This window comes from Rhinolophus sinicus, linkage group LG13 (genome assembly GCF_036562045.2).
Source record: "Rhinolophus sinicus isolate RSC01 linkage group LG13, ASM3656204v1, whole genome shotgun sequence".
Taxonomy (NCBI): domain Eukaryota; kingdom Metazoa; phylum Chordata; class Mammalia; order Chiroptera; family Rhinolophidae; genus Rhinolophus; species Rhinolophus sinicus.
In genome coordinates, this window is record NC_133762.1 from 19,212,101 (window position 1) to 19,237,985 (window position 25,885).

Consider the following 25,885-nt stretch of genomic DNA (forward strand, 5'->3'; position numbering starts at 1 on the left):
GGACATGGCATTTACCAACACACAGCCCCACCTTCACCAGGCTTGCTGCACGCCCCCCCCCCCCGCCTCCCGCTCTCCAGCCAGACTGGACACAACAGTCAGTCCCTCTCTGGCCCTCTCCACCTTGTACTCCCCCGCTTCTGTCTAATTCATGCATAGACACTGTGTGCTCTTCTTCCAAATTATTTCTCAGAAACGCCCACTTGTCCTCCCAATGTCAGCTGCCAAGGCCTCTGCCTGGAACTCAGCAACGGTGTCTGGCAGCCTCCGGGCTCCTTCATCTGCTTCCCACTCTGCCCCAAATCCATTCTCCAAACCAGAGGTCAGCAAACACATTCTGTAAAGGGCTCTGGCTTTGCAGGTCACAGAGTCTCTGGTGATACAGAACACTCTGGAAGGACTGGCCAATCCAAACAGCAAAAGCTCCCCTTGCTGCGCACCTCTCACCCTCGTGCTGCAAAGGAACTTTCTGAGACGATATGAACGTTTCCTCCTTGTCCATTAAAGTAGCCACCCGCCGCATATGGCCAGGGGGACAGCTGACAAGTGGCTGGTGTCACTGGGATCTGAACTTTAATTTTACTTGGTTTTAATTCATTTAAATAGCCATGCAGCTAGTGCCGACAGCAGAAGACATGTCTGGGGTTGAGTCAGTGGCCACGGCCCACAGGGGTCCCTCCACCCCACTAGTGCACAGTGGAATGTGTGTTCCCCCTCTGAAGGCCCTGGGACTCAACACAGCAGCAACCATCCTCCTAATTCTCTCACAGAACTGATTATGCTCATTAAACAATGACCCCTGCGCGTCCCTGACCTGTTGGAGGGGTCCACGGGCTGCGGTGCTGGTTTGCAACATCTCCTTTCTAAGTCGACATCTTTCTCTGCATCTCACGTGAGTGTGTGTAGCTACCATTATAGTTTGGAATCTTGTCACTGAAACTTTAACATCCGTTCAAGTCCCAAATGTTGTAATCGAATTTAAAAAAAAAGAAAAAGAAACCAAGACAGCGTGAGCTTTGCATGTTCCCTGCAAGTGGGATCCCTCCCCAGGGGCTGTCCTCGACCTGTCCTGATCAGTAGAGGTCGCTGCTCACCCACTGAACGCTCAGCAGAGGCTCTTCTGTCACGTGCAAACCCCAGTGTGGGCTCAGATCTGGGAACAGAAGTCACTGAAGCCCACAGTCCCCATCACTCTGGGAGGATGAGACCCAGACCATTTAAGCGCCGGGACCCTCAGACTCAACAGCACATCCCACCCACAAGAAGGTCCTTCATACAAGTGTGTGCTCTCAACAAACCAGGCCTGCTCTCAAACCCGTCCCCAAACCATCTGGATTGAGAGCTCGCCTGATGTTAGATGGGTGTTGAGAGCAGGCACATTGCTCAAGGCTGAGCAAGCAGCAAGAACCTGCCAGGGAGAGGCGCCAGGTGCCAGTGGGAGGCCAGGCAGCTCCCCAGCAGAGCAGCAGGCTCCGTGGCCAAGGGCAGCACTCAGCTGCAAGGACACAGGTGGAAGACAACGCTTCACCAGCCATGAGAGTCACGCCAACCTCCCCCCTGACTGAAGTGACATGCCTGGGGGACACTGGGACACGGGCCTGCCCAGAGGGCCACTTCAGAGACCAGGACCATCCCAAGGACCACGACTTTTCAGACCCCAACCTCCTGTGTCCCCAAGTTGGAGGGAAACTGGAGAGGCACAGCCACCCCCTCTTGGCAGGTACCTATAAATGCTGGGGGACACTGTGACAGGGACCACGGCAAGACACACAGGTGAGACTTGTTTGGCAGAGGAGGCAGTGAGGACAGATGCCCGCTGCCTGTGAAGCAGCGGCCCGGCCGGCCACAGAAGCCCCAGCGGGCCTGTCCTCAGGGCCGGGCTTTCCAACCTCCCACACTTGTGGAGACAGTTTGAGTTCCAGCCCCCGCACCGGGCCTGGCAAACTCCTGGCTGCCATTGTACTTGGGAACGGGCTTCCAGCTCCATAGAGAGGTCTCCTGGAAGATTTCCCTAAAAATGCTGCTAACAGGTCAGAGAGCAAGGTGGGGGTGTCTCCATGCACCCACAGTTTTAGCTGGGTTCATGCTTTCCTTTCTCTCCACCCTTCCCTTTCTCCTCCACTTTCTCACAGCTGGCACTGTCCTGGTCTATTCCATCAAAGTTAAAACCACCACCGACGACCCCCACATCACAGCCCCACCAACAATAATTAACGGGGCAGACACGGTGCTAAGCTCCTCCCACCCTCCAAAAACACAGTCCCCATTGTTTGTCCCATTTAACAGCGAGGACCAAGGAGGCTTGGAGCAGCGCACCAATCACGCCTGGCAGAGAAGCGGCGAGAAGCGCCCTCACCCGGGAGGAGCACGGCAGCTGTGCCTTCACCAGCACCCACCACGCCAGGGCGCCATGCGGCAGACACTAAAGCACCATCTCAGGGCAAGAGGCCACGCCCTGCAGAGGAGGCAGCCACTGCTGTGGGACCTAGGCCGCTGGCAAGGTCCCTCTACATCCATCTGCCCGATGGTCATGGGTCAGCTTAGACCCGCCCACTGCACACCGGTTCCTTGAGGGAGAATTGTCTGCTCGGAAGTTCCCAGTGAACAAGCAAAGGTATGCGGGGAGGAAGGTGTATGGGGGGCCACCTCTGAGCCTCTTTAAGCATCTTCATTTACTGGCTGTGCCAGACGTGGGAGCACATGGGAGAAAAATGCTCCGGCAGACACTGAAACCCCTCCACATGGTGGAGAGCGGCACAGCTCGTGGCCGGGGCGTGGCGTGCCCCGAGGATGGTCTCCTGCCAGAGCTGCTGCCCAGGGCCTGGCCGGGACTCCAGTTGCCACCCAGGCTGATGGCCATCCTGGGAGCAGCTCAAACCTGCCCCATCTCCGGCCAATACCTGCATCGTCTGAGTGGGTGTCTGAGGACAGCGGCTCATCCGGAGAAGCCTGGTCTGTCCCGGTGGCCAAAGGGCTTCCAGGCTGGGCATCTTCCAGAATCAGTATCTCCTGCTTGGGAGTGGACGGTTCACTCTGTGCAGCTCGGGGCCGTCCGTCAGGGCCGCACGCTTTGTTTTCAGCGTCTGCAAAGAAATTCTGCTGTCAGCCTAGCCTGCCCTCCCTCCCTCCCCATGCGCTTTCACTCCTGCCATGTGCCTTCCCAGGCCCAGGTGCAGTACCAGCCGCCTCCCCGGTGCCTCCGGGTATCCCTGTCCACACCACCTTCCTAAGGTAGCCCCAAGCATCACGACGTCCTTCGGCCCCTGCGCTGCGTACCACTGCCTGCCTGTGCCCTCTCACCCACCTGTGGGAGACGGCACAGCGCCCCCACCACCCCCGCACCCACATCCTAAGCCTGCACACTGCCCTGTGGCTTGCTTTGGTCAGTAGGATGTCAGCAGTATTGATGTGGCAGCAGCTTCCAGGGTTTGCACACTCCTGCCTGCTCCTCTTGTGTCCCCCTAACCTGCGCCCTGAGGACACACCCGGCCAGCCAGCTGGGGGCGAGAGGCTTGTGGGGCAGAGCCAAGGTCAACCCAGGCAGGTGACAAGACACGCCCCCCCCAGGTGCTGGGGTTGTTTGTTACATGGCATTATCGTGGCTGCAGATGACTGATTCGCCTCTGCACCCACCACCCTACCCTGGGTCCCCATTATGCTGACATTTCTCAATCACCCATTGTGCGTCTGGAGCCACGCAACCCCGGGAAGGCAGGGAATAATAAGACACGACGCTTGTCCCCAGTGGCTCACGAGCCCAGAAATGGGGCACCACCAAGGACTGGCGTGTGGACAGGCGGCCACCTCAGAAGGATGACACGTGGCTCCTAGCAGGGCTGACAGAAGCACCTCGGCTCCCCTTACTTGGGGCTCAGCTGCTGGAGCCTTTGAGGGTCTGTCCCTCGACTGATGTCACCCCAGGGTCACTCTTACTGAGGAGGAGCCCAGCGCTCGGGAGCTAATAACTGGTCTGGCCACAGTCACAGGGGCAGGTCCAGGCTAGGAGACTCAGCAGCTGATAAAAATGCCCCCCTCTGACACACAGGTCACAGCCCCCTGCGTGGCCCCGTAAGTCCCCACAGCAGGTTCACTGAGGCCAGCACGGCAGAGAGCAGTGTGACCCGCACACGTTCACAGGGCCAGGAGGCCGCAGTGTGGACACAGGCCCAGCCCGGACCCGGCAGAACTTCCTGCCATCACGGCCTCCATCACGGTGGGGGAGGGGAGGACAGACGTATTTGTGAATCAGGGGCCCCTCTGCCCAGGTCACTCCTGATTCCTCCCTGCTGTCCCTGTGTCCTTCAATTGTGTGTCCCTTCCACTCCCCAGAGTACTCTGCTTGGACACAAAGCATGCACCCCACCCGCTGCAAACGGGTGGGCCCCCACAGCAACCATGTCTGGGCCTCAACCTCATCTATAAAATGGGGATAATAACCTCACTAGTTGCCTCATGGCACCGCTGTAAGAATTAAATAAACACAATGTGCCTGGCATAAAGTAAACACTACACACATGCTTACAATTGTCACTATTGCTGTTCACGATGACAGTTTGGATGGGGAGGAAGAGGGTGATAAGGTGATGGTCTGGCCAGGAGGCCCCGGCCACGTGCCCATGTGCCAACAACAGGCTCCCCCGACTGTGTCCTCCCTACGCGCAGGACTCAAGCCAGGCTGCTGGCGTGTGGCCCTCCGAGGGACATGAGCTGTCATCATGTTCCCTCTGCTGGACATTTGTCTCCTCAGGGAAGGGCAGAAAAATCAGCCAGGCCAAGAGTCTGCAGACCTGGGGGGAGGACGGTCTCAGCTCTGCAGCCACGCCGCCCGACTGGGTGGCCGGCCAGGGGCCCACAACCTGTTCCTAGACAGGGGCAGATGTGTCAGGCTGTGCGGGGCAGATGCCATAGGGTCTGTGCGGCATTTTCATCCTTGGTTTTTTAGTTTTACAAAAACCCTTTAAGTTTAAAAACCATTCTGAGCGTGGCCTTATAAAAATAGGCCCCGGGCCAGATATGACCCAGAGATACAGTTGGCCAACCGACCCCTGACCTCGGAAAAGACTGAGATGCAAGCCAAGAGAACTCCCCCGGTGGCCAAAACTAGACGCCACAAAACTCAAAACGACAGGTTCAGAGCCTTTCTCCTGACTGGTTTCCTCACACTGGACACACTGTTGTGACAACCTCAGCCACCAGCTTACTTGGCCCTCGTGACAGAGAATGGAGAGGACAGCCACACTGACGCGGGTGTGGCTGCTGCCAGATGTGTGCTCTGCGAGGACCGTCTCAGGTGAACAGCAGTGTGTTAGGTGAGGCTGCCGCCGCTGTTTCCGGGTGGCAACACCGAACCTTAGAAGGCGCAGGCCCTTTGTTGCCTCGACTGTCGTTAACAACAGTGACCTCTCCATCATCACAAACAAAAACAAGAAGCGTGGAAAGGTCTCCAGCCTTTAGCCCGACTCAGCAGTCTCCACACCAACACTCTGCCCCAGAATTCCTCTTTCACAGCCTAGCGGAGGCACAGGACTTCTCTGGGCTGTGCTCTGAGCTCCAGCTCATAATCTTGTTCAATGAAAAGTTACAGTTCCCAAAATAGCCCTGGTAGCAGGGCCGTTGCTAAGAAACGCTGCTTGGGGAGGGGGAGCTGTGGGCGCTGGTCCCCTGCTCCTCTCGCTGTGCAGTCGGCCCTCCCTCCTGCCCGTTTCCCACCGCTGCCTTTCCCCTTCCGAGGGCCGCAAAGGGGAGCAGTCGGCCAAGCCTGTGTTATGTATGGAGCAGCCACAGTGACAGGGAACGTGCCACAAACACACACGCACACACATGCATGCATACACTCACACACTGCCCAGCCTCCCTGCAGCACAGAAACCGGACAGACTGACTGGCCATGGCCCGATTCCCTCAAGGAAAGACCCCTCGTCTCTCTCAGGTCGCTGAACACGCACCAGGCTAACAGCGCTGTCATTCTTGCATCTACCGACAGAGTCTGAAACGCCTGGATATTTAAGAAAATGCCAAGTGGCACCCACAGGAAGGTAGAGGAACGTCATCCACAGGGTCTGGTGCAGGGACACCGGCCAACTCCAGTCCTCACTCGTTGCATTTGGGTGGGGCCGGGAGGAGAGAGGCTGGCGGGCTGGTCAGCTGTCACTTGTCACATGTGTCAGAGGAGGAGGGCAACAGCAGTGACGACAGGGTGACGGGAAAGGGTCACCTCCTCTGTCCCCACGCAGACCAGGTCCCATCTCACTCCTCCCACAACCGCACAAACGGCCCTTCCTGGGTTCCTGAGCATAGCAGGCTCCCCGGAGTGAGAGCAGAGGGCAGGTCAGAGAGCTCCATGAATGCAGCCGGGAACAGGCTCATAAAATCACCCCCTAGAGGCTGGAGGGCACGCTATCCCAGGTCAGCCCCCACTGTCACACTGCTGACTGCTTTGTGGGCCAACTCCAGGCTGACTGGCATGTGTCTGTGCACACTGTGTGTGTGTGTGTGTGTGTGTGTGTGTGTGTGGGCGCGCGTGCAGGAAGAGAGCCTTCCTGGGGTTCGTCCAGGGCCAACTCCGCTCAATTGTGAGTTCATGGGGCTGCTAAGCACTCCAGGCAGTTCTGGGAGGGTCTGTGGCCCCAGCCCGTGGGGGCCTCTCTGGGCCCCTCCCTCACGGTCACCCACTCAGCCTCCCAGGCCCCCGCCCTGCGTATTGTGCTGATGACAGCGCGGCCACAGGCCCAGTTTCCTGGCTGCAGGGATGTCTGCCTGGCTGGGAGCAGGTGCTGGCAGCTGAGGAAGATTCCTTACCCCAAACCCAGGAAACCGCAGCTGCCTCCTGGGACGCCTCACACCGCAGCCGCACCAGCCCAAGGCCTGCGTTCCCACTCGGAATTCCCACTCGGGAGCCTCAGTGCTCACTTCCTCTCCCGCCTGGGCTCAGCGCACCACAGAACCCTACAAACCCAGCAGGACCCCTGGTGTCTCAACACCAGGACAAATTAGGGGTACACAGGACCTGACATAGAACTTGACTTTGCCCCCAGCAACAAAAATCATTTTCTGAGCAAGCGCACAACAGAAACAATAGTGCAAGGAAGTTTTTCTCCCAGGAACCTGCTGCCAAAGGTTTCCGCGCATCCTGTGATGTCACAGGTCATTAGAGGGGACACACACAGCAAAGAATTCAAGCAGTGCAAGGTCAATGGCCCTCTCCTCCCCTCGCTGACGCCAGGTCCTTTCCCAGAGTCAACCTGCTACCCGGATTCTAACATGCCCCTCCCACAACTCCCTGGGCAGTCTCACTGCAGACCCACTCACCCACCTGCCCTGTGGCTGCCCAGGACTCCCACAGCCGCTTGGAGGTGCCTTTGTCACGCAGCCCCTTCCTGGGGACTCTGATTGTCTTGACTCTGCCCACATTGGAGAGAAGGGACGGGGAAGACGCAAGGCCCTGTGGGGCCCAGTCCCCTCTCCCTCTCCAGCTGTCTAACCTCCCTGCACCCAACTGATGTTCTCTAGGCTCCTCCATGGGGGTGCCTAGCTCATGCTGCTGGAGACATGCCCCACTTCCCTGTGACCCCCACTTCTCAACCTTGGCTGCACCAACGTTGGCAGCAGCTGGGAGGTTTATAAAGTACAGATGCCCAGGTCCCATGCCCAGGGCATTTAAACTAAGAGTGGCTTAGATGACCCTTGTGTGCAACGAACCGAGAGCCAGGCTGTTTCAGTCCTGCTGCCTTCCGACCCCCTCAAACATCACCTCCGTGGCCCCAGGCCAGCCAGGTCTCCGCCTCATGTTCTTAGAAGCTACCTGCTTTTTCTTCACCGTCCTCATTGCAGCTGTGACTTTATATTTATTTGTGGGATGGGGTCATGTTTGTCCCCCCGGACTATGAGTTCTGGGAGGATGGCATTTGGCTCACCTGTCCCCTCACAGCTAACAGACCCTGAACCCAGCAGGTGTGCAATAGATGCTGTCATGCCAATTATAACGTGCGTTTTCGCCTCTTACGGAAAGAGACTGCATCTCAGGCCCCTCCAGTTCCTGGTCCGTAATCACTTAGCCAGAGAGAAAGAGTCATCTGAAGGAGGGGCTAGCAACCAACACCCTGAGGGCCAAACCCAGCCCTCCACCTGTTCTGTGGGGCCCGAGCTGAGACTCCAGTCCACGGCTTTACATGGCTGAGAGAAATCAAAACGTAATAGCTCGTGACATATGAGAGTTGTACCAAATTCAAATTTCGATGTCCACAAACGCAGTTAGCAGGAGCACAGCCATGCCTACTCTGTCCGTGTGGTCTGCTGCTGCTGCTCCCGGGCAGAGTCCTGTCACAGAGTAACTGTGACAGACGCCTCATCACCCCCAAAGCCTAAACCACGCCCTGTCTGATCCTTCCCAGAAAAGGGGCGCTGACCCCATCTGCCTGGCGCGAGGCGGCTCCATCACACACACGGAGGCCAGGAGCACAGCCTCCAGTCACCCTCACACCTTGGCGTCAGTCCCCGGGAGTCTGTCCTCAGCCCGCCAGACAAAACCGTTTGACAAAGACAGACAGACGGCCCTTCTCGTAGACGGTCTCCCTTCCGTTACTTCTCCATCCCTTTACTTTGGACAGGAATCAAACCCACATCTTTGTTTACTCACTCATCAGCGATCATGGTTTTTATCGTAGATGATAGACAGGCCTTAATCCTGTTTCTATTTCCCGTTCGCCTTCCCCAGGATCCAAAGTAAGTTTTGCTGGCAACATATTCGAAACACCCTGTGTGAAGCTTTGTTGTCCCATCCAAATGAAAATAGTCGAGATTTCTATCTCAGCCATGACAGTCCCCCAAGTGGGGGGCAAGTCAGAACAGAAGGTTCAATGCCTGAGCCACTCAGGGCTTGACACCAAGCTGTCCTTTCACAGGCCAAGTTGGACTGTTAATAGTAAGCAATTGTCCATGTAGGTTTCCCCTGAAAATAGCATCATACAAATACTTCGCTCTTTGAATCTAAAGAAATGACGACCAAGGCGTAGCCCACACCAGGTCTGTGAACAGACAGGCCCTGCCAGAGTCAGAGCACTTTATAAAGCTGCCCTCACTGACTTCATGAGCTCCCTTCCCAATTGCTGACACGTGGGACAATTACAGACACTACTAACAGTTTAAGGCTGAACTGGGACATAGGAATTCCATCTATTCACACCCCCTCCAGGAATGGGCCCTGAGAGGCCAGGTTCCTTCAATCAGGAGGATGAACGTGGTCCATCTCCTGAGAGACTGGTCAGCGGTGCTGAGCCCCCGTCACCAAGCGGAGGGGAGCCTGAGAACCAGAAAGCACATCAGGACCCACGTCCCATGCCTCACGCCTCAATCACCGAGAGAGAGGAAGACGGGAACTCAAGAACTTCGTGAATTGTCCTGGAGATGATAACGTGCTTCTCAAAGATGCAAGCAAAGGAGGCCACCTGGCAGACGCCATCGCGATGAAGGGCTCAGACCAGAGTCTGAGCAGCAGCTGGACCTTCCGGCTGTGTGACCCGGGGCAGCTGCCTCCCAGACCCCCACCTTCATTATCTGCAAACTGGGTGGTAAGGCCGTGCCCAGTCCCGAGGATGCTGCGAGGACAAAAGGGATAAGGTGGGTACAATGCCCAACGCAGCCCCCGGATTATAATCAATGGCTAATAACTGGGAGCTGTAGCTGTAGGTGGCAGTAGAAATAACTTGCCCAAATCAAGGATTAAGAAGTGAGTATGAAAAGAGTAGAAGCCACTGCCCCCACTTCAGGGGAATGAGGACTAACCACCAGCTTCACCCATACCCAGCCCAGCGGGAAGCAGTTACACACGCCCAGAGGTGATGGCGGCCCTTAGCTCTGCACCCCATGAGAGAGGTGGCCTGAAAGTCACTGAGGGGTTGTCAGAGGCCCCGGGCTGAGGCCCTGGGGCAGGACTCAGGAACTTCTCCAAGCGTGGAGGCCCCACGCAGGTCCAGCCTCCACATGCAGACCCGGATTCCTCCAATTTCCATTCCGTCCTGGCGGGCTTCCTGGGCCCAGGAGAGACACCCAGGGCTGTGCTCCCGGGCCATGTCACGCCCTGCCCCGCTGCCCGCCGCGGAGGCCACCCCACTTACCCTGCTCCATCATCTCCAGCAGCCCCTTCTTGATAAGCTCCTCCCGACCTTGTCTGCCGGCCATCTTCTTCTCCAAAGCTGCACAAACACAAATGGGCAGGTGAGTCAGGGCAGGGAGCAGCCAATGCCGTTCTCCAGTTTGCAGAAGAGACGGGAGGCGGCAGGTGACGGTAGGGTGAGGGGCCTGGTCCATGGGGAGGGGTGTGTTCAGGAACCCCAACCTTTCCCACTGAGCAATCTGCCAAGCATTGCAGGTAAAGCTTGGCCAAAAGGAAACACATCGCCTGTTTAAAACGGTCATTTCCATGATTCATCTGAAAAGCAATGCCTCGAATGACACCCTTCTCTCGGCTGGCTCCTACGCTCCACCAAATGCTCTGTAATTTCCCTGCCCCCAGTACCCTGGGGCACTTTTCTGCGGTCCTATTATCGTTTGCAAAGTACATCCTGACCACTCTTTATGTCTGTTCACGGTTCAGCCCCTGTACAGCCATCTCACCAAGCCGTCCCTCCCAGGTTAACACTTTCAAAGAATTCACCAGACAAACAGGAGGGAGGAGGCCGGGCCCCCACACCCTTCCAGCCTCCCCACTCCAGAGCCAAGCCCTCACAACACACCCGTGTTCTCCCTGCCTCTTCCCTCACTGGGGGTGGGGCTCACTTTCAAGGACAATCTCCTTCTTTTCTCTAATTGTCCAGAAAACGATTTGCCTACAGGGGAACCCACTTTCTAAATACAAACCTATGGCATCCTCGGACCCTTTCTTTGAAAGATACAGACAGAGTGCTGGCCGTTAAGCCTGGACCACAAAGAGCCTGGGGGTCACCATGTGTGTAAGCACTCTGCCCGTGCACTCTGCCCGTGTGGGCTGCCATGGGGACAACACAGAGCCGGCCCACCTGTCAGAGCCTAATGTCTAGAAACAGATGACAAACAGGTAATGACAATGAAGTTATTTAATTTGTTCAAAATTATTTACTAAGCACCTACTATGTGCCAAGTGCTGGGGGGGTCACTGGGGAGCAGAACCAACTCAGCCCCCCTTCAGGGAGCGTGGGCTCAAGAGGGGGTGGTGCAGGCAGTGATAATGAGATTACTCAACTGATTAATACTAGTAAAGCATTTACCGAGCACCTACTGTGTGCCAGGCACAGAGGAGCAAAACAGGCATGGCCTCTGCCTGCGGACCAGTGCACATGGGAGGTGAGAGGACAAACATGTACAGTCAGGCAGGTGGAATCCACCAGAACCAGCGGGCACTGGGGGCAGGGGGCCCTCAGGCTTCCCTGAGCTGTTTGCGCTGAGGGCTAACGGATGGATGGCGCTAACCCAGACGTATCAGGGAGAGGACAGTCAGGGCAAAGGGGACAGAACTCCTTTCTCTAGTCCCATTTCCTGTCCGATTTCCAGGTGCCTAAAGCGTGGTAGATAAAACTGAGAAATGGAACTCTGACTTGGGGAGGTGCAAGGAGAGACGCTGCAGTCCACTCTAGAAACAGGGACAGCAGAATGGGGGACAGGGGCCTGAGAAATGGGGGACCCCCATTGCCCACCAGCACTGGGTGGTGTTCACGGGGGCCGGCTCCATGCAGGATGTCACCTGCTCTGACTCGTGGTCTTCCCAACGACCTGAAGATGCAGCTGCGAGGGTCTCCTGTCCTCATCTCAGGGGACATTGGCCCCACCCCTCAAGCCACCCCCCACCCCCAGCAGGTATGAGCTCAGACGCCACTTCCCAAACTGCAGGTTTCTGAGAACCAGCTTGATGGTGGTACCCGACCCGCGCCCACCCGAACCACTGTTTCCTTCAGTTTTTCCTTTAACTCATCTGTTTTTATTCCATCTCATCTTAACCAATGACGCCTGTGAAATTAGGGATCTGATACGCTGAAATAAATGACATCCCACACTTCAGGGGGAAAGAATGGTTTACAATAAATAAACAAAATGCAGTCCTGTTCCCAGGATTCCCAAATGTTTGAATAAAGGTCCTGAAAGTGGGGGTCCCTGCTCAAAGGTGGGGATGCTACAGATAACCCCATGGGGTCCCCACAGCATCCAGATGCCCTCCCAGGTCGCTTGCCCGCAGAGCACTGAGGAGGGGCCCGGGGGCATGGAGTCCGCATAGCACACAGCTCAACCCTCCATGGCTGAGGACACCGAGCCCAGAGTGTCACAGGCTCCCCTGCGGTCACAGAGGTCACCTGCTTTGGCCCCTTCAGCTTTTCACTGATGCGCAGACATGTCTTCCCCAGCTCAGCACCTCCGCATGGGCTGTTCCTACTGTTGCCATGCTTTGCCTTGCCTCCTCAAGGGGGCCGATTGTGCCTCAGCTCCACGTCACGCCCTCACCTGGGTCTTCTCAGGCCACCTAACACAAGCAATGCCCAGCCGCCCACTTCCTGCACAGCACCAGAGTCGTGGCCGCCCCCTAGGCTCTGCACTGCTCCCTTTGCCGCCCAACTTCGGGGACAGCTCTAAGTGGGCAGGGCCTGGGGCCTCCCTGTCTGCACTGCACCTGGCATACGAGACGTGCTCACCATCCACTGAACAGCAGTGTGTGTTCTGCTCTCGTTCCTGAAAAGGAGCATTACCCGTCAACCTCCTGGGTGGTTACAAAGTAATTACGTGAAACGTGTCAAGAGTGCGAGTGGAGGACGTGCTGCTGCGATTAGCAGGTCCCCCATCGGCTTTGTCTGCGCGTCCTCTGAGCTCTGGAGTCCGCACCTCTTCAGAGCTGAGAGGGAAACAGGGACCCCAGGGCCCGCCAGCAGCCACAGCCTGAGCTGGCACTTGCCGGGGCTGGTCCCCAGGGCCCAGGACTAATTCCACACCAGCAGCTCCCTCACTAGTTCCAGCCACACCTATTGGGCACGTGGCCCAGCGGCAAGGCCCGTGAGGGTGAAATGCTGTGTCCTCGGGGGTTTGCTTCTCAAGCCACCAACCTCCCGTTGAACCAAGGACACCCAGGACACCTGTCATCCCGGAGCCAGACCCAAGCCAGATGTCAGGGCTCAAACCCCAGCTCCCTGACCTGCTGACTGCTTGGCTGGGAGTGACTTCCCCTCTCCAAGGCCGTCCCTGTCCCTGAGAGATGGGCAGGATCACAGTGACAGCACCGGCCGTAGGGGAGGTGCTGGGTATTCCGTTGGTTTAGAAACGTGCTCGGTCGCTCTTTGCTATTATGACCAATTCTGCAGTTGTCACCACACATGTCCCCTGTCATTTAGTCTAATGGTCATAGCTCCTGGCGTAGTTGGCAAGGAGGCCGGGGCAGCGGTACAACCCGGCGCAACCCGACGTCCCACAGAGCTGGGACTGGCAGGGTGTAAGGAAGCAGCCGACGGTGAGTGAGGGAACCTTCCGGGCCCGGTGGGGGAGGCCGTTGGGACGGGAGTACCTCGGTAGGAGCCTCTTCAGGAAGCGCTTAGGGCTGGGCAGTGGCCGGCTCTGGCTTCCAGTAAGAAGAGACATCTCGAAGTTCCAGGCCAAATGAAGGGCCTTGACCCTCTGAGTCACCCAGGGGGCTCTTTGGGGACAGCGAGACCCAGAGCCAATGGAATCCGCATCTCTGGGGAGGGGCCCAGGTGCCGGAGGGCTGGGTGCTTGTTACTCGAGGGGGTCAGCAAAGAGAGCTTGTTGCAAGCCAGGGTCTCGGCACAGCCCGGCTGTGAGCTGACTCAGAGCCTGCATTTTCAACCAGGTCCTGGGTGACTTGCGTGCCCAGCCCTTAGGGTGTAGGTGGTGAACGGGTTATGGTGCTGACCTGCTCCAGCCAGGTGAGACCTGGAAGGGCCAGTGGAGGGAGGTGACCCGGAGGAGGATGGGCAGTTCCTGGCCATCAGAGGCCACCGAGCATAGCCTGCCCTCCTGGGTGGGGCCAGGAACACAATATTAGTCACAGAAAGCAGAGTGACAGTGACACCAGGCACCCTCCCCCTGGTGCTCACCAGACGTCGTCTGCTTCAGTTTTTCATTTTTCTTTTTCCTCCATTTCCAGGGTTTGAAGATCCGGCCCAGGGTGGCCAGCTTGCTGTTCCTCCTCACGGGGGGAGTTCGAATCCCTGAGACCAGATACTCGGAACGCACTGGGGGGGTCGGGTCCATCTCATCTGCAAGACAAAAACCAAGGAAGGACTCAAGTGGTCACCAACCCTACAAGGCTCCCCGGGGGGGCCAAGGTGACCCCACACACACAACCTGAGGAGCCACCAGTGATTCTCCAAAGCCTGGGGATCAACAGGGTCCTCAGAGCAATGGAGACTCTCTGGGACCCATTCCAACCAGGTGGCCCATGGGTGGCACGGGCCAGCTCATAAGAGTGTGCATTCATTTCCCTTCTGTGCAGACCCTCCCTCCTGCACCCCTCTCACAGCCCGCAGGAAGCCCTCACCCAACTCTGCCTTTGGCCACAGCAATTTAAGACTTTCCCACCCCAGGACCTTTGCTCGTGCTATGCCTGCCACCTGTGCTGCTCTCCCTTGTCAGCTTCTTCTTTGCCCTGTGCACTTCAGTGACTCGGCCGAATCTGACTTCCTCCAGGATGTCCTTCCACCCCCGTCCAGACGAGGTCCAGCCCCTGCCTCCTGCTCCTGATGCTACTCATGTGGGCGCCAAGGGACTGCCATGATCCCAGGCAGTTCAGCTGCCCGCTCTGCCTCTGGCTGTGCTCCTCAGTGAACAGCTGCAGGATGACTAAGTCCATGAAAGGACAGAGCGAAGCAGCTCCCTTTGGATCCCTTCCTTGCTCAGAAAACGAGACCATTTTGTTCACTCTGTGGGATGCAAAAGATGGCGTCTGAGGAAGCGCATGGTACCGCTGTTTGTCATACAGGAGAGCGGTAGCAACCTACATGCCCCTCGCCAGGGCCCTGGCTAAGTCACCGTCCTTCCTCTCAATGACCCGTGTACAGAGGTGGGAAAGAATAAAGCAGATGTTTGTGTGCAGACCAGCAACCTAAAATCGCTAAGTCAAAACAGCCGCACTCAAAGTCACACAGGTGCCACCAGTGGACAAAAGGGGGCCATGCGCATGCACAAGCTGGCGTGTGCAGAGAAAAAAGTCTGCGGGGCCCCCTAACAGAGGGGAAGCCCTGGCTGTTGGGGGGACTGGGCTTCACCATAGGCCGTATATGATGTGTGCTTTTTTAAGAAATAATATTAGAACAGAAAACAATGGAACCAACAGAATGGTGAAGTGGAGACCTGTGTAAAAGAGCAGAGCTGTCCCCAGCAGCTCACCCTGGACCCCCACCTGACGGGCAGAGCTTAGATCTGAGTTCAGGCCATCACTGTGGGAGGACTGAGAAAACAATGCCCAAGTGGCCCCAAAGCCCTCCTGGGACGGGAAGACATGTCTCTTCCAGCAGTGATAAGGACCTAAGTCCCCTGCAGGCTCTCAGATTTAACCCCCCAAGTGTCACTTGGGTGGAAGTCTGTATACCTGGAAGGAGGCGGCCAGCAGTCAGAGGGACCGGGGACCTGTGATGGGCTGGTAACCATCAGACCCAGCCCAACCTATCATGTGACATGTGTTATTTTACCCTCACAGTGAATCTATGGGGGTAGAGACTGTGCTGTGTCCATTTCACAGACAAGTGCACTGAGGCCCGGAGCAGTGAGTCATTTGGTCGACTGTCACAACGAGAGGTATGCTGAGGTGGGGCATGACCCCAAGAGCAGCCTGACTCCACAGACCCCTCTCGAATCTCTAAGCTGCTTCTAGAGTGACCGTATAAATTTATCACCCAGGGCAGGACACAAACGATGGGACACCAAGAGGAGAGGCACAAGCCGGGAGCAGCCCAGGTCAGCTGGGGTACTGGCCTGTTACACCTGAGCTTTAACTGTGTCCCAGGGCTGTGTCCCAGGTGTCCACAGAGCAACCCCGGGTGGGAGGCCTTTATCCAGGATGAGCCCAGGACATCTTACTTCAGAACTTGTCCTGTAGGCTCAGCAACCAGTAAGGCACCAACGGCAACAGCATTCTCCATCTTGTTTTCAGCTATAATAACCCTGGCACCCAGTAGGGGCCCAGGACATGTAGGTCAGGGAGTCATGGAGCCGGGGAGACCAAAGGTGCTGGGCATGTGTCCCTCCTGCCATCGTCTCCCCAGCTCCACACTCCAGGCGGGCGGGAGGCAGCCGGGTCCTTCTCTTCCCAGAAGCAGCGTTTTCCATGTTATCCTCTCCTTTCCTTCCTCCGCCCACGGCTGCCAGATGGAGTGGAACTGCCAGTGCCACCAGTGTTCCCAGGAAAGCTGGTTGTCCTGGAGGCATTTCTGGCACAATGGGAAAAGAACTGGCCAGGTCTCCCCAAGCCTTGGGGCTCATTTGAAAAGAGAGATGAAGGTCCCCAGGGATGAGCATGGGGACAATGGAGCATTATCATTGCTTTCTTTATACCTCACCAAGTTTCACAAAGGATGGGTGGCAGTTACCAGAAACACACAAACCCAACAAGATAAAATGAGCATCCGAGGAAATCCAGAGGAAGGGGATCTGGACAGGACCACAGCTTCAGCACGTGGGGGCCAGAAGAGGGCACACATGTGGCTCTGAGCTTCCTAGCAGCCAAAGCAAAAGGGAGCAGCACGAAGAATACAAATCAGACTACAACCCACTCCATTTGCTGAGACCCTGGCCCAGGCCACCAGATGGGGAAGAGCCAGGCCAAGAGCTGGTGGGTGAGGACCACGGATGCAGCTGGGGAGGCAGGTAGGGGCTTCAGCTTGGTTTAAAGTTCCACAGGGAGCCATCAGAGACCTTTAGCTTGGAAGGCCTGATTTGTCATCCACCAAACACGCAATGTACTCGAGCAGGACAGACACCTTAGTCTGAGAGACTCCTCAGAAGGAGTCCCTGTCAGGGGAGAGCAAAGCCCACAAGCCCAGAGGTCTGAAGGGAGGATGCGTCCTCTCCCCCCGCACTTCTCCACCTCCCCCAGGTGGCTCAGGCCCAGGGCCAGGCCCACGAGGGCTTCTGAGGCTGTGACTTACAACCCAAGAACAAAAGGATCAGACATGTTGAGCTGCTCAGTGAAGGAGGTACTTACAAATGCCTGCAGGGCAGAAAGGGCTCGCATGTGTCACCAACTGTGTGCTCCTCCGAGTGAGCAACAGGTAGGCTTGGGTCCTGCTGGGCACAGCGTTGGTGGGTGTGAAAGTGGGCGGGCATATAGTAGGAGAGTGGGGTGTGGGAACGTGTCTACGTGTGCCATCGTGGTGAGTGTGTACGTACATGGTTGGGTGCATGTGCCCGTACGGGTGTGTCCACAGAGAGACGGGAGGGCTGGGTGTGCTGCCATGTCCCTCTATCTCCAGCCCTTGAACCTGAGTCTCTCGGGAGTTGCTGAGAAACCCCCTTCCTGCACTGGGGAGGACCGAGGTGTGAACACATTAGCAGGTCCCTCTAGTCTCCGAATGACACAGTGGTGCTAAGTTCCCCGGGTACCTCTGCCTGTGAGACATTAGCAGTTAATTAATGGCAATGAGTCCCCACACGTGCATGAGGGAGTAAAACAGAAAGCTACAGGGGGGTGAGGGGGGGCCCTCCCTGGTTCCCAAGTGACGATGGGGCAGGCTGAAGGTGCAGGCGCCAGTTCCCTCCTGTCTCTGGTCCCTTAGGTAACTCCAACCCTCTCCTGGTCCCCTCTCAGGCTCAGGGCAGTTGGTGCACTTGTCCCCTAGTATCCAACCGCACCTACCTGCCCCCTCGATGGATCCCGCAAACGTAGAAGTCAGGCACTGTTCTAGAACAAGGCAGTGAGGGACACCAATGCCGTGGCTGAGCTCACGGAGCTTACAGGCCAGTCTCCAAGCCTGGCGCAGGGCCAACTCCTTTATGTATAACATTCCCTTCCATCCTACCTGCAGTCACTCTCAGATATCATCCTGAGATGTTTACTCTTGTCATCTTTCCCACCAGAACAAACAGGTGCCATGAACACAGGAGCTGTGGCCGTCTTATTCATTGCTGTCCCTGGTGCCCAGAAGGCGCTTCAATAAACACCTGCTCGACCTGAGAATCTGGGATATAGAGCTGCTGCTGCTGAAGCCAGGATCTGGCCCCGCCCATCTGACTTGGAAGTCCACCCCTTAGTGACACTGGGCATTTCTTCTATCCACTGATCTGTCCCTCTCGACAGACACCTTCCCCCCAAAACACAATGGACAGAAAGCCCCACCTCATTGGGGGAGCAAGGTCAGGCACCAGGTGTCACATGCTGAGTGGCTGGCCCCTTAGGGAGGACAGACACCATCTGTCTCAGACAATGTTGGGACGTGATGTTTGCTTGTTTCATTCATTCATTCACAAGCTCATTCATCAGGTATCAGCTGAGGCCCCCTGGGTGCCAGGACTGTTCTGAGTTTGAGACAGAGCAGTAAACATGATGGACATGCTGTCTCGTGCTGCATGAAGCTCACCTGCTTGTGGAGGAGGAAGAAAACACACACGGAAACAATGACATAACTTCAGAATGTGACGTGAGCTATGTGTGAAAGAGGCAAACAAGAAGCTGAGATATGGACCAACAGAGAAGGGACCCTATCTGTTCAGTGAGTCCTTCCTTGCCCCAAAGAATCCATCTGACAACACATACTTAGTGACCACCTGCTGTGAACAAAACACCGTGCCAGGCCTGAGGCAAAATGAAGAGGTGCTGGCCACCCCCTGCCTGGGGGGCTCACTGACCACGGAGGAAACCACAGTGCAGGGACTCACCAGGAAAAAACAAGACAGAAGATGACAACTGCAGAGAAAGCAACTCTTCCTGCCTGGGGGTGGAAAACTATGAGAGGGCTACTGGGGGTGGAGAGATAGTTGAACAGGGCCTTGGCGGTTGAGTAGGAGTTAAATAAAAGGGGCAAATCCATAACAGCATGACAGCACGTGGTGTTTGGAAATGGGGAATAACTCAGGGAAGTGAGATCTGATGTGCCCAGTCTCTGAGGTTCAGAAACCCAGTAAAATTTCCACGTATAAAATTGGGATCCAGGTAGAGATGCCAACTTCCTATGGTGCCGAGTAATGACCAACACATGCACACAAATACACATACACAAAACTACCATCAATTATTATCATCACTTACTACAACTATTGGAAAGAATGTAATCTAAAAGAAGAGAATCGTTTTAGTAAATACATGTTGATAAATGAAAACATAACAATGTTGTGTTGGCCTCAATGTTCCTGATTTGCTCGCATCGGTCTGTGCGCCTGAAAGTGAGAACTCAGGCTGGAGCTCAGAGTTTCCGGAATGGAGAAGATGGAGCTGAGGAGGGATGGGGCCAGCCAAGCAGAGCTGTGTGTGGCCGAGACAGGTGCCTCAAGGGCATGGGAGTCACTGGGGACCTGGTGTGAGGGCAGCATTGTGGAAATGCTGGATGTCGGTGTGGATGGGAAACCGGGGAACAAGGCCACAGGTGGGGCAGCCACTGAGGGGCAGGGAGGTGAGGGCAGTGGGGCCAGCAGAGAGAGGACGGAGGGATGTTGTTGAGGCACAGCCCTCCTCAGGGCTGGGTGAGCAATCAGTGTGAGGCATTCATACATGTGGAAGAATCTAGAAAACCAAGCTGTTTTGCTGTGACCGTCATCAGCGACAACAGCACTGCTGTGTGACAAGCTCTGCCTTGAGCCCTCCCATGAATTAGCGCATGCCATTCCCACCCAGACCCAGAAAGCAGCTCACCATTTCATCACCCACATTTCAAGGAGGAAAATGGAGGCACAGAGACATGAAGTAAGGTTCCCAAGTCATGCAGCTAAAGTGACAGTAGACGTGGGAGTGAGGACGTCTCCTCCAATAGCCCTTATCCGAACCCCTCGTGAGACCCTCACGGAGCAGGTAATAAGCGCCCTGCTACCAGGGGTGTGGGATGAGGGGCGGGGAACAGGGCTGGGCAGAGATTATCATTAAAGCAACATCTACAGTAAAATCATGGCATTTGGGGGTCAAAAGATCAATGGCTAATGTCCAGGCTGGAGGGTGTGTGGACTGACGGCCATAGACAAACAAAGTGCTGGGTGTTTTAATAGACTCACCACCACAAGGATGGGTCCAAACCTCTGAAACCAAATTTTCAAAATGAATTTTAATCTCCCAGATGGAAAAGTAGTCTTCATCTGACCTTCCCCACTCCTCCTGAAAAATGCTTGAGTAACGATGGCAGAGGACATTTGGGGAGCACTGATCAATATGAATGGAAGTAGGACCTCATTTGAAGCCCTTTCAGGAAGGAGGGAGACCATGCCACACAATCACGCTGCTCATCACCGAGGAAGGAACTGGTCGCTGGCGTGGATGGGGCAGGGAGGGATGCAGGAAGAAGCGGGGGAAGAACTGCTAAGGCCCTGTGGCTCCATTCCCAGGACCTCTGCAGGCTTTACCCTACAGCTCTGCCAGCACAACCCTCAGAGCCCGTGATGGGTCACAGCCCCTGTGATGGAAACACTGTTGCCTTTCCAGCATGAGGAACCCAGGACCTCAGCAGCACCCAGCACCACGCCTGGCACGCAGAGTGAAGGAACAAAAAAGCGTGTGAATAAACGAAGGAGCAATTGAACCTGTGATACAAACACTGAAGAGGAATCAGAACGCAGGTCAGTGGTTACTGACAACGACTTGGGGTCACCCCTGTGCCCCTTGAGAGGGGGACCATTGCAATTCTGAAGCAGCTGCCAGGCCTCCTGCTGGCCCTGCATCTCTCCCGGCTACCACCTAAGCAGCCTTACCACACACGGCCTCTCCCTTCCCGCCCATGCTCATCAGTCAAGGTGCTAAGAAACAGAGAAGGAACTACAGGGCCTGGCTATGAGCGTCACAGTGAATAACGGGCCCCTGGAATACTGTGAATCCAAGCCTGCCTCAACGCGGGGGAACAGTTTTGAATGTCCCAGGGGAGGCCACCAACTTCTCTAGCATGTTCATTCCAGGCCAAAAAAAAACCCTAGGAGGCAGGGACTATATTTCCAGCTCCATTTTACATTTAGCAAGTGGGGGTTAAGGGCAGGGAACCCAGGTGCGAAATCACACAGCTGGGCACTGGCACCCAGGCTTTCTGATGTAAAGTTCACCATCTGGACATGGCACCAGTGTTTCCCAAAGCGTGTTCCCTGGAACCCTAGCTTTCTGGATGAAAACAGTTGGGAAAACACTGTCTACACTAGAAGCATCCGCTGAAGAGCCCTATTACATCGTGTCAGAGTGAAGGCTCTGAGAAGTGCCGCAGTACGCCTACTCAGCTGCTTAGCCAGCTGTTCCTAAACAGATGGACCAGGCAGCCCTATGTACACCTTGGTGCCCAAACAGCAATAACCCCACAAAAGCCGTCCTAAGGAGTTTGAGCAATAAACCTGAGATTAAGCAGTCTGAATGTACTCCTGCTAAGTAGTGTTAATGACAATTTATTTTTGGAATATAGAAGTCTCTTCCCCCATATCTGTATTCCACAGATAATAGGATTCTCTGCTCTCTGAGCAGAGGCTGGGCCTCACCATTTCCCAGGTCTCTAAGCTTCTTCCAGCTGTCTGAGGCCCCCTACACAGCGAGGATGCTGAAATTAGGACTAGATAAATGGGCGTCATCCATGCCTCTGACACCAGTGGAAAAATCAAGGCATTATTAAAGTGGCTTCTTTTCCCTCATCTGCAGGGTGGGAAACATGGCACATCTAACTAGAAAGCCCATCTGTTTAGTATCAGCCCCATAACTCTGCCAATGGTCGCGTGTGCCTGCCAGACATATGGCCAGTTCTCCAAGTGAAAATCAGCTCAGATCTGCAAAACAAGTGGGTCTGAAAATGGTGCAGGGAGTTTGGGACCAGGAAAGACAATAAGAAGAGGACGGGGTCGGGGAAGGAGGATGGTGCAATCTGGAAAACCGACTTTGTCATTGTCATTGCCCAGTCCTGCCTTGTCATTGGGTATTTGCACGCAAGCAAACGCTCATAAAAATGCTTTTGCAAGAAGCCCAAAGATTTTGCAAAGACTAAACGCTGCTTTTAGAGACATCCTCCTAAAGCCCTATCTGACGGGGAGAGGGGGGGAATGAGTGTCTCGGAGAGAGGATAAACAGTAAAATAACGCATCAGGAGATTTTAGCAAGTTACTAAAAATTTAGACAAGTAATATTGCCCATGATCTTCAAAGCCCAAGTTCCACCCCTGAATTTCTAAAGCTGAAGTGTAAGATGAGGTTCTTATGTAATGTCACTCAAAGCTTAATTTAAAAATATGCATACTTTAACATTTTTCAGAGAGATTAAACACGTTTTAAATGCTGGGAAGATATTGAGCCAACAGGCTTGTATTTTGAAAATGTGTCCCACACTCATTTTGCTTAGGTCAGAAATAGGCAAACGTGTTCTGGAAAGGGCCACATAGTAAATATCTTAGACTTCGCAGGCCATACAATCTCTGTCACGACTACTGTAGCATGAAAGCAGCCGTGTACATGTACATTAGATGACATGTACATTACTAGGCGGGGCCACATTTTAATGCAATATTATTTACAAAAACCAGTGGTGGGCAGATTTGGTCCGTGGGCTGTAGTTTGCCAACTCTTGCTTTAAGTGGTCCCTTTGGAAATGCCTTCAGGGAGAAGGTACTAGTGGATGCTCTAAGAAGACAGGGAGAAAAGGAATGGTTCCTGATCTTGACCCCTTGCCTCTCCCCCACTTCGAACCCAAGTCAGCATCCCTCTCCCCACCCAAGTCTGCACCTCCTCCCTGGTTTTCCAGCATCTGCTAATCCTGCCCCACTAAGCAAACAGGGTCTGGGATTACTTTCATACATAATGACATGGTGGCTTTTAGGATGAAATACAAAACCCCAACTGTGACCCCAGAGTCCTGACCTGATTTCTTAAGCTTATCTCATGCCACACCTCACCCCATGCCCCAATTGTATCTATCTCTTTTTTGCTCCTCACTCATCAAGCTGTCTCCTACCACAGGGCTGCCTCCTACGCCAATCCCTCTGGAGAAAACACTTTTCATTGATGAACTCCTACTCATCCCTCACAGCCCCATCCTCTGTGCCCACCTGCTAGGTTTGTTGTCATTTTTTCCACCATAGTATTCAGTACAATTTATAATTAGCTATTGATTTGCATGTTCATTAGTTTAACGTCCTTAGCTGTTCGACCATAAGAGCAGAGATCCAGTGTGTCATGTGTAACTCTCTCCCCAGGCCCTACAACAGAGTCCAGGAAGGCCCAGGAAGGGCTCAGCAAGTATTTGAGAAGCCAAAGGAAAGAGCTGCAGATTCTTCTGTGCTCAAGTTCACAGCCCCTGAGCATGGAGCACTAGCTGGAGCTGATGCTCTTACCAGAACAAGGCACATTGCTCAGGAGTTACCCACTTGGGTTCCTTCATGAATTTTATGAGCTTTTCTGTCACGCTACACTCTACCTGGGCTCACGGTCCACCTGGGCTCACAGTATACATGGGTTCATGACCCACCTGGGCTCACAGATGTCAACCAACACATCAAATGCATAGGGTACCACGATAGCCAGGTAAGTGTTTTGAGGGAGAGGGAGGGAGTGGCATGAGAGCACATAATGGGGGATTGGACACATTTCCGAGAAGAGGTAACTCAAGCTCAGATGAGGAGAATGAGCTGGGCTGAGCACTTTTCAGTCAGGAAAAAAAAGAAAACAAAAACAATGTATAAACCCACCTAGAAAGGGGCACATTCACACCTTCCTCCAAAAGTCTTCACTGACCATTTATCTCGCCTGCATGCCCATCAAGAGCCACATGGCAAAGAGACAAGTACAGTCCCGAAAGGCGAGGTGACTGGCCCAGGGTCACCCAGCACTGGGTAACGGCCCGGGTATGGATACTGGGCTTCACATCTTACCAGGTGAAGGCAGTTTCTACAGGTCTCTGCTGCTCCCCACCCTGAGGGCGCCCAGACCAGAGTCCTGCAAAGTGTGTACCCTGTCCAGCTGCTTCTTGTGAACGTCCGAGGGACTGTAGGCCCCCAAGTGACCCAACTCTTCACCACTCCAATGTCTTTTGAAAAGTCATGACTCTCCAACTCCCTTTATAAAGGTCCTTGGTCACAATTCCCAGCCTACAAGGCAGCCCCCCACACGGTGGTTTAAATGCGCTGTCGAAAGCGAGTCCTTGGGGACCACTCAGTCTCAGCCTCAGAAATCACTTCCCTCCTCATCCATTAAGTAAATGAAGTTCCGCCCGAGACTGCCAGTGCTTCCATCAGGCTGCATGAACATGGGGGAGGGCAGGAGAGGACGCTGGCTGCTCCTGCAGGCGTCCCGGCCCTGCCAGCGGGGGCAGGAAGTATGCCGGGTGTTCTCGTGGGGCACCTGCTCTGTACATCGACATGCAACTGCTCGGGGCAGGCGTGGCCAAGTGCGCGAGAGATGTTCAGGAGTGATCACAAGTGTGGGCGAGGATGTGGGAAATCGGAGCCGTCTACATACAGCTGCTGGGCTGGTGCTGCTCTCACACAGCATCAGAACTGCTGGCTTCACTCGGTTTCTAGCTGGAATGACTCCATCGAGGCAGAGAGACAGACACGTCTTGCCCACCCTCATTCATCAGGGCAGAACCTTATCGTTAGTCCTAGGGCAGGACCTCTTGAGAGGGCCGTGTCTGCTGCAGGTTTACCCAAGCAGCATGGCCAAGCTTGGGATCCATGGGTGTGAATGCAAGCTCCCATTAACTGTTAAAACTGGGACACGTTACCTAACCTCTCTGAGTTCCCACTCGCGGGCATCTGTGAAATGGGATGACTCTAGTACTGACTGCAAATGATTATTGTGGGCATTAAATGCTCTCATGCACATGGAGGGCTTAATACAATTGTTGGCACCCAGCATCACGTTCACGTTTAATAAACGTTAGCTACCATCATCACCTTCTTTATCACCAGTTTTTCTAGGCTCCGTGGCTGGCTTTCCTGCATCAGTCTCTGGCACACAGTAGGCCACTCAATAAATATTTGTGGAATGAGTAAAGACACTGCAGACATCCTAGACAAAATCGCAGTTTTCAAGGGACTCACAAAAAAGCAAACACATTGATCAAGCCTTTGATTTTCAACAGAATGGATGTTCCCTTCCAAAACCAAAACACCAAAGACAAACAATACCAACAACGAAATCAGGGGTTCCTCCTGGAATCTGCAAGGACTGGGTTAGATTCTTTGAAGGGAATTGGCCACTATGGCAAGAATATTAAGATACTTGGAAGAAACACAATCTTTTTCACAAATCTGGAAAGAAATGCACAGTGAAAATAGTCAGAGGAGCCAGCGTCCTGAGACCAAAGGAGACGCACGGAACTGTGTACAGCTCACGCTTCCGTTGGAAGGGGGCTTTGGCAGGAGGGCTCAGGCTGTGAGGAATCCCGGCCTAAACACACAGCACAGAAGGGACTCGGGCACGGCGAGTGCCATCAGCTACGTGTCCCTGCTGGGTCCCACAAGAGACAGCACTACTGAGCCAAACTCAATGGCTGTGCCCCCAAGAAGCAAAGGGGACAGGAATAGAGGGACATAAGAGGCCATGGCCTCTGTCTGTTTCAGTCTCCACATGAGCCCATGGACTCTTCATGGGTGGCCTTAGTGTTTACGGACACGTAAGCACCATGAACCTCCAGGAACCAGCAGGCCAGTACATGTGGTGTGGGCCACTTGGCACAGGCTCACCCAAGGAAATGGTGACCTTCTGGGCCAGAAGTGCTGGCCTCTGAGAGAGGCTGTTGTTCTTCAACGTGGTGCCCCCCATGGGTAAT

At 54.8% G+C, this 25,885-nt stretch overlaps 1 protein-coding gene across 2 annotated transcripts in view; it reads right to left on the reverse strand.

The window, feature by feature from the left end:
* Window positions 1-25,885, reverse strand: part of PHACTR3 (phosphatase and actin regulator 3) — a 158,333-nt gene that overhangs the window by 48,420 nt on the left and 84,028 nt on the right. For both annotated transcript variants that reach the window (XM_074318348.1, XM_074318349.1), the window contains exons 2-4: window positions 14,064-14,225; window positions 10,113-10,190; window positions 2,901-3,083 (exon numbers count right to left, since the gene is read on the reverse strand). In XM_074318348.1, coding sequence (XP_074174449.1) covers window positions 2,901-3,083; window positions 10,113-10,190; window positions 14,064-14,225 — 423 coding nt within the window. The remainder of the gene's footprint in view (window positions 1-2,900; window positions 3,084-10,112; window positions 10,191-14,063; window positions 14,226-25,885) is intronic.